At 43.6% G+C, this 9,164-nt stretch overlaps 1 protein-coding gene across 1 annotated transcript in view; it reads right to left on the reverse strand.

Annotated features, from left to right (window-relative positions):
• Window positions 1-7,772, reverse strand: part of AIG1 (androgen induced 1) — a 125,888-nt gene extending 118,116 nt beyond the window's left edge. The window contains exon 1 of the mRNA XM_065680693.1: window positions 7,477-7,772. Coding sequence (XP_065536765.1) covers window positions 7,477-7,617 — 141 coding nt within the window. The 5' untranslated portion in view covers window positions 7,618-7,772. The remainder of the gene's footprint in view (window positions 1-7,476) is intronic.
• Window positions 7,773-9,164: the final 1,392 nt, after the last annotated feature.

Consider the following 9,164-nt stretch of genomic DNA (forward strand, 5'->3'; position numbering starts at 1 on the left):
ATAAATTCAGGCAAGTAAGGCAAAATTTGAAAAAGCTTTAATTAGAAGGAAGAAATCTTTTTGTATTCACCCATTCAAAGAGTTAACAAGGAGTTTCTCCATCACTTTGGTCTTCAAAATAAGCCAAGGTATTGCCAATTTTATTTCTGCCTGTTATGTTATATATAGATAGGGGCCTACAAGGATGCTGGGAAGAGACTCTTCATTAGGGAGTACAGTGACAGGACGAGGGCCAATGGGTTGAAACTTATACAGGGGAAGTATAGGTTAGATATAAGAAAGAAGTTCTTTACTGTGAGGGTGGTGAGGCACTGGAATGGGTTGCCCAAGGAAGTTGTGAATGCTCCATCCCTGGCAGTGTTCAAGGCCAGGTTGGATAGAGTCTTGGCTGACACCGTCTAGTGTGACATGTCCCTGCCCATGGCAGGGGGGTTGGAACTTGATGATCTAACGGTCCTTTCCAACCCTAACTATTCTATGATTCTATAGAACCTGAACATGCAAGGTCAGAAGATCAGGCCTTAGATCCAGATACTTACAAGAAAAAACCTACATTGAGAGGAAACCGATGTTTATCTAAAATGTGTATTGCAAGCAATAACATCACTTTTGTTTCAAATACGGAAATGTCCAATGTGAACTTATTACACACCAGTATTTGTTTCACTGTTGAATTATGCAGAAAACATCCAAACCTGCCACTGGTGTTCGTCTTTTTAACATTTACTGACCAGAGCTGCATTAGCAATTAAAACTCCAAATGTCAAGGAATTCCCCACCCATGCTGAGCTACTCCCAACATCAGAGTCTGTATTAAAGTAGCACAATTAGAAAAATGTGTTCTAAATACTGCATTAGGATAGGCAGGCTCTTGACAATTCCAATGGTTTAGATATGGGAAGTTGCAGCACAGAAAAAACTGCATGTAATGGAAAGAATCAGATTTTGTTTTCTATTGTTTTGTTCAGGTAAATACACACTTGGCATAATTCCTTGGGATGAATCTACACTACAGCATGCTTAAGACACTGCAGAATTGCCTATTTTTTCAACTTTGTTTTATTACATTTTATTGTGGTTTTACTTTGTTCAAATCTGCAAACTTAATTCTGCAGAATGTCAGGGTTTTTCATAAAGGGTTTTATTTCTATTTACAGCTTCAAACAACTTTGTATTTTGTTGTACCATAGCATACTGGCACATTTGAAATTTCCATCACACCAATAATAAAAGATTTTTATCATGTGAATGTTTCCCCATTTTCAGATAGGAATGTTCAAGTTCCTCAAGGGGGAGGGGGTTCAGCCTAAGGACAAAACAAGTATCTACCCACATGGACCCTACAAGTCTTTGTACATCCTCAGTTTAATGTAACTGCAAAGATTCAAGTGTAATTTTATTTGTATTAAAATATTTTTAATTTAAAACTCTAAGTTTGCAATTTTCTGTATTAGTTAAGAATATCATTTGATAAGTTGTATAGAGCTTTACGACAACTTAAAATGGTTGATCTTGCAAGATTAATTTCTTGCATAAGCTTACATGGCCTCATTAAGATAATACAACTCTACTTATATGGTCAAAAATACATTGATTTTTTATATACTTATATTCATAACAAATTAGGCAGCTTAAAACCCCAACTTTGAATTCAGCATAGAACTACGTGTGTTGTCCTTGTTTAAACTAACAGTTTAAAATAATTAACAATTTTGTCATATAGAGGCATATAAGATTACCCAAGTTATCCTTACCATTATAATAAAATTGTGAAGAAAATCATTCAACTATAATACATCATAAACGGGATCTTTTTTGATGGGGAACAGAAAGACTACTAAACCAACTTGTTGAAGTCGTCATCATCTGAAACTGTCGGCAAAACTCTACAGACTTTACACTGGCTTAAAACACAGCACTGTTACCTATCACTTACATACTTACATACTGCAAGTTATAAAATAATATTACCGACATTAGTTAAATCTATCATCATAGTAAGTGATCCCAATTTGTCCTCTCTTCCACTCTCCTCCTTTCCCCTGCCAACCCTACTGCCAACACAAATATTTCAAGACAGCCACAACTTTCCTGAGAATTCCCCAATTAAATGTTCAGCATATTCAAGTCCAATTGTAAAATAAAGAATGCTAATGCAATGTGAAAATGGAACTCTTCAATGTAGTGCTCAAATTCCACTGAATTTGTAATAGCGCTACCAAAAGCAAATGGAAAACATTGGGTCTACGAAAAAGAAACGGTGATACTATTACATTTTTAGTACTACATTGACGGCACTATACATAATCGTTTCTCTGACTTATTTACAGCCTAAGAGGGAAAAAGAAAGCTCTGTAACACACGCTTATTAAAAGACTCCCTTACATACACTGTTGCCTTTTCTTTCAAATACATTAAGTGCCATTAAGAAGCCTCACCTTGTTATTCCTCAAAAAGCTGTCCCTTTCTTTCTCTGTAAACTGATAAACAGTCCATTGACTGTATTCTCTGTTATAGTACAAACACGGAAATATTTAGAGATGTTGATGAATTACTACTGGAAATAATACATAATAATATTTTACACTTCTATAATCTTTCACCCAGAAGTCATAAAACACTTGAATGCCAGGTAACTTTACAGATGATGAAAGACAGCAGCAGAAGGTGAAATTCATTTTTCTAAAGGAAATCCTGCAAAAGAGTCATAGTTATATTCAACACAGCATTGAACGTTTTCACTTTTGTCGTGTGTTGTGGTAAGCTTAATGTATGCAGTTAACAAAACTTGCTCAACTTCAGCTACTGCACCAATGACAGTTTATTGTTTTTTAATTCCAAATCCCCTAGCCTCTGACATTTTTTGGTCATTTTATTTCCTATCAGCATGACTAAATTCAAATTGGACACAAATCACCTATAATCTTTAGCCATGTTTTGCTAAGATGCTACCCTTTTCTGTTGTCTAGTAACCATATCTCACATAGTTTAATAACTGATTAAATACTCTAAATAAGTAAATGACAAATTAGCAATCCTAGTTTCCAAGTCCTATTGTCAACATGCCCCTCTGAAATTTTCCAAAGACAAGAAATAAACTAAGTTCTGATGACTCATTTAAACCTAATGAAACTAAATCTAAAAGCACTTTCTGCTAAACAAATACATGTACTGGCAAAAAATGTGCTGGGAACAGAGTTCATACCTGCTTTTTGTAGAACTCAATCTGCCAGACAACATATAAAAGTACATACACAGACATCCTGCTATTTCTTTCAAGAGAATAATAAAAGTATAAGGCCAGAGATTTATACATGAGCAAAATCAATTCCTCTCTAGCTTTGGCTGCCCTGAGTCAAGTTATATTAATACCCACAATCACATTCTGTTATTCAAAATAAGACCATTAAACATAATCATAAAACATTACACTTGAGACTGCCTCCAAAAATCTATCCTTGCTTTTTGTCTCTGTAACTACCCTGTTCAGCCTACCAGAGAGACTTTAAGACTAAACAAACAAGCAGTGTTTTGTTAATGCATATGTACGTATGTGCAACAGCATCTCGGTTTACTCTAGCTTCTTTGAGGAGTAAGGTTTTCACAGAAACTGCACAATGAAAACTAGAAGCTATTTAGACCAGCACACCCCTTATTAATGAAATACTTATTTTAACTTTGAGCTACTTTTCTGTTAATTATCACAAACAACCAAACACAGAAAGTAGAATGAGTCTTCTTAGGACACCCACAGGCTCTGCTATATTCCAGAATGCAAATTCTACTTATTTTTGCCTCTTCTCAAAACAACAGAAAGAGAGCCAAGAGAAACTGAGGAACAAAACTTAACCCCTGCAACAGAAAAGATCCTGCCATTTTAGACAAGTTGGTGCAACAGATCCCTCAGCACAGGTGTATTTATTTATAAAGGCAGTTATGTGGTTTCAGTGATATGCAGGATGGCCTAGTTATCTTTAATTCAAGTACCAGCATCTTTAATTCAGCTACTTCAAGTACTGACAGAACCGAACAAAGAGTGGTACAAGTACAAAAAATTTCTGAGAGACTTACATAGCTGACAAACTTGTTGCAAAGAATCACTCTGTACTGGCATCATTTTCAACCTAATTTAACTTTCAACTCTGAGGCTCAACAATGAATTTATGGGGTGTGGTGCAGGAAAGTGCAGTCCTGCAGCAGCCCACTACTAAAGTGAGAAATAGTGAATCTGAGTCTACCAAAGGCAGCTATACACAAAATTTTAGGTAAATCTCTCAAAATATCCCATCTGAATCCATGCCTTTGCCATTTTCACAACAGCTAACTTTGGGGCTTGGTTTGTGTTGTGAGGATAAAGGAAATAAACAAGTCATAGTTTTGAACTAGCCTGAATGTTCAGTGCAATGATTTGATCTGCTGAGCTCACCGACTGATCTTGGCAGCAACTCTTCACCTCTTTTCCCCTCAGTTTCCTACTCTATAAATGACCAAAAGGATACTGCCCTCTTTTCTGAAGTGTTCTGGAATCCACAGGTACTAGGCAGATATTTTTACCATGTTTTGAGTAACTTTGGAAAGTATCTACCACTTCTGCATACCAGGGAGAAAGTCTGAAGAAGAAATGACTGTTAGTAGCAACAGTAAGGAGCATCACCAGTGTAATGGCAAAACATACTGCCAGTACATTGCTTCATAAACCAGAAGAATACTCCATTGACATGGATATTTTAGGGAATGTTGCAATACATTCACAACTGGAAAAAAAAGTCAGTCATCAGAGTGACTGCAGTTAAAAGAAGTCATCAGTTGTGCTTGTATTCTTTCTTAATTCAAGGACAGGAGAGATTAAGCATGAATACTGGCATCCAAGAAAGACTTACTTAGGTATGAACATGCAAAATATTATGGATGGGCAGGGCTGTTACAGTCTCCAGATCAGTATTAAACAACTTCCTCACCATGCTCAACTTCTGTAAACAGTGTGAAGGCTGTAAATCTAATGTTCAGATTATTGCATACATTTAGAATACTTTACTGTCTTAAGTTTTAAGAGTCCAAGCAACTGGGTTTTCATAATTCAATTCAACATTGTATCACCTGCAGGTAACTGTAAGTCATTTCACACAGCACCTCTGCAAAGCCAGCTACCTGAATCTCCAAGACATTTACTGATACTGAAAAGCAATGTTCCTTCACAAATGGACAGAAGAAAAAAAAATCCAAGTAAGTTTTCAGATTCATAAACTCACTTTTCTCAAAAACTGGTAGCAGGCTTTGGAAATAGAATTTCTACGTGCTTCTGTGATGTCAAAGATGAAAATTCTGCTTATGGAGGTACAATCTGTAGCAAGAACACCCGTCTGCCAAGACTCTGGCATTGACAATATTTTGTCTAGACAGCCTTTGAATGTGACTGACACAGGAGCACGGCACATGGCTGAGGAAACTGAAACTTATGGAAGAGCTTTTGAAGACTTTGTCAACAAAAAGTATTTTAGAAATGTGCCTATCACCCTCCAACCATGCTTCCTGCTATCGTCCTCAGGAACCTAACAGCTTTTGGCTCTCCAAGTCTCCCAGTTGTCCTAGGAGACAGAAAGACAGACTTGCTTAGATAAGATGCTACAAGTGCCGTTTGGATGTAAGTAAATATTGTCAACAAGTGCAGAGGTCTATGTGCTGACCAGTCACTGAGACAGTAAGGAATTGCTAACCTTTTCTCAGCTACTGGACTTGACTATGAGAAACATGTGACAACTATTAGCTAAAGGACAGAAATGACTAGCTGCAGTTGATAACTCTTCCAGACATTTTAGAAAGCACTATGTATTCACCCTGACCTTTTGGACCATGACAGAGGTAGCCTGAACCATGTGTATGCTTTGCTGGGAAAGTCCACATGAACTTGCCACAGACAGCAGGCTGTAAATTTTTGGAAATGATAAATATCATGTACTGTCAAATGTTATTTTCACTGTATGACAGCCATAGTTCAGTTAATCCTCAAGCAACTGTCAGGGCTAGGATACCAGAGAAAAAAGTGAAGGGAACTCAAAGACAAGATCATCGACTTTTAGCTTTAGTTGGTTCACTTCCAATTCAACTGCCACTAAAGTCAACAGCTCCCCCTGAACTTACTGGGACTTGACACTAACTTCTTTCAATTAATGTTACTAACAGTACTGCTCAGCAGCCCAAAAGGAAGAAAAAAAATTTAGATTCTCGTTTGCCTCCCACAAAGACATCAGGCCATAAGCTGCCCTTTCACAAACTGCATTAAAAACACTAGTTATGCCTGTAGATCACCAGAGATCCAGCAATTTTTTGGCACCCAACATAAAAATCATACCGGCTAAATGCAGAGTATTTAAGTTCTTCTCCTCAAATAAAATATGGACCTCAGTGAACCTTAGCTTAACCCCGATACAGAAATTTGCACACTTGACCTGCCACGTTAATAGTGACTGGGTTTCATCTCCAAACACAAACTCAACCTACTGACTGGATATGAAGTCTGCAAGCAACAGTAGCAAAACTTACGAATCTGCAATGAGGTTCTGAGAGAGGTTTTATCACTGAGAAGCACTGAAATACTGTCATTTTGGGACTTCTTCTGTAACCCTATGGGAACTACAAGATTTCTCACCTATTTACACTGTCGACTAAAAGAAAACCTGGTTTGATCAAGGTACAAGGTCAAAGTTGGCGATCATACTGCTGAATCAGAGACCAAGTTTCTCCTCCCATCTGTGTCTTCCTCCCGCCCCCTCTCCTCCCACCTGTACTATGGGATCACTGTTGTGGAGGCAGCAAGGCTGCGAAGCTCCAGGCAAAACCAGGCCCAGGCCAGCACCTGGTGTTTTCCAGTAGGCCAGCATGCTCCTGATTGTTCCAGATCTAGATCCTTATGAAAAGTGAAATGAAACATGTTTTGTTTCGAGGCTCAGTTACGGATCTGCAACCAAAACTAACGGGGGCCGGCAAGTCGAATTGCCCAACACGTTTTGTGTCACTCACACACTTGCACCTGCCAGGGATGGATTCCTCAGAAAGGCTGACGGGAGCGAGGCATGTTTTCTATTTTGACGGCACACGGGAGCCAAACGCTAGGACCAGCAGGTTCTGGTGTTTACTGTCAGCCATTGAAAAAGGCAAAACACAGCATGAGCACTGAGGTGACGGCCTTTGGCTCACCTTACCCACGGCCGCTCACGGGCAGCAGCCGCCCCTCGGCTTTGTCTGTGTCTTCCTCTGTTCGAGCCACCCGGCTCCGCTGCCGCGGCGTCACGGCCGGCCCTGGAGTCACAACATGTCGCCGTCCCCGCTTTAGGTCACCTCATGGCGCTGCCGTCGAGCAGGGCCGCAGCCGGGGCCCGCGATGCGCCCGGCCCGCTCCCGCGCGGCGCCGCGGTCGCTCAACGGGCAGCCTGAGGGAGGGGGCAGGGCCTCGGGCGCCGGGAGCGGGGGGACACTTACCAGGTCTATGAAGGTCAGAAATTTCCAGCTGCCTCCATAGGTCTGATGCGCGGGCATGTCAATGGCCTTGTAATTGCACAGGATGGAGCAATAGGACAGGAGGATGGCGGCGCGCAGCACCTGGCAGGGGACCAGCGCCATGTTGCACGCTGCGCCGGGGCGGCCTCAGCGGCTGGCTGCGAGCCAGAGCGGGGTGCGCTTCGGTGTGTGTGCGCGGCTAAGCGCCGGTGTGTGCGCGACCGCGCGGGCGGGACTCCGGGCACCCCCGCGCAGCGCTTGGCCCCGGACGGGGCGGGGCGGGGCGGAGGGGCCGCGCCGTGCGGCGGCGGCTGGCAGCGGCGCGGGGCAGGCGGGGTTGGCTGCGCGGCAGCGGGCGGCGGTGCCGGTAGCGAGCAGCGTGACTGCCGGGCTCAGCGCGCTCCCGAGCCGCAGCTCCGCGGCCGGGCTAGACGGGGGGAGGCCGTGCCGTTCCCCAGGCAGCGGAGGGGCATGCCCCGCACCTCCCATCGCCCTCAGCTCCCGCGGGCTAGCAGGTGCGGGGCCGGGGCTGCGGCTGTGCCCGAGGGTCCCGCGTCCCTCAGGCGAGCTGTCTCCGGGGAACACGAAGGTGAGCGCGGGCAGTAGGTTACCCGCAGGACCTGTTCGCTCGCTTTTTCACGCAGAAACCCCAGCGCACCGGCGGTGACGGGTTTCAGTCGGTGTATGGTGGAAGCTGTGAACCCGCCCCCGTGGCGGCCCGCTCTGCCCCGCGTAGCGCGGGGGTAAATACCGGGCGAGGCACAGGGCCCGGCGGCCGTTGCCGCGGCCCGGGGCGCGCAGCTCCCCACGGCACCAGCTGACCTCGCCGGAGCCAATGGGCTGCGCGCTGGCGGCGAGCGGCGGCTGTTGGAGCAGGTGTCACCGCCCCGTGGGGTCGTGTAAGGCGGCCGCGGCGGGAGGCCGTGAGGTGCCGCCGGGGTGAGCCGAGGCTATGGCCGTACCCTTACTGTGCGCTGTCCGTACGGCTACCCCGCCGCGGAGAGACAGCCTTTGTCCTTTCACCTGCTTCTGAGGTACAGTCACGTCTTCGGTGTTCCCTTTCATCACACGATTGCTAGAAGTGCGCTTTGCGATACCTGCAGCCGCTGTAAGAAAGGGACCACGTTATCCCTGGATTAAAGTGTTGGGTGGAGTATCAGCGCTATGAGGGATGACCATTTCAGTCAGCAGGAGGTTGGTCACCAAAGGGATCTTGAGGCTAGGAGCAGCTGGGGTGGGGGTTCGTCCTTGGTCTTCCACACCCTGAAAAGGAAAGGGTCTCAAAGTGCTGGGCTGCAGGGTAAATATTAAGTTGCTCCATCATCTGGAAAAGTTAGTTTGAAGGGAAAAGAAAAACTAAATACAAGCGGTGATGTCTGGGCTTGGACAGACAAACCACTTCTATAAACACCATCTCCCATACATCTGCCTTTTGACATAAATATTTGAACTATAAGGTGCTTCATCATAGTTAAGCTACTGGAAGTCAAAAAGAATCTATGACTGTGCAACACATGCCCTGCTTTAATTCTGTTACATGGAGTCAAAACCTCTTCATCTGGTATCTACTGTGCTCAAGTTCTGCAAAAATAAAGGGCTTTTAAGAGAACATGTACTAGCAGCTATCCTAGATGAAATTAGCATGGCATAAGATATCTGCTTATGCAGAG

Source organism: Lathamus discolor, chromosome 5, assembly GCF_037157495.1.
Source record: "Lathamus discolor isolate bLatDis1 chromosome 5, bLatDis1.hap1, whole genome shotgun sequence".
In the NCBI taxonomy this organism is placed as follows: domain Eukaryota; kingdom Metazoa; phylum Chordata; class Aves; order Psittaciformes; family Psittacidae; genus Lathamus; species Lathamus discolor.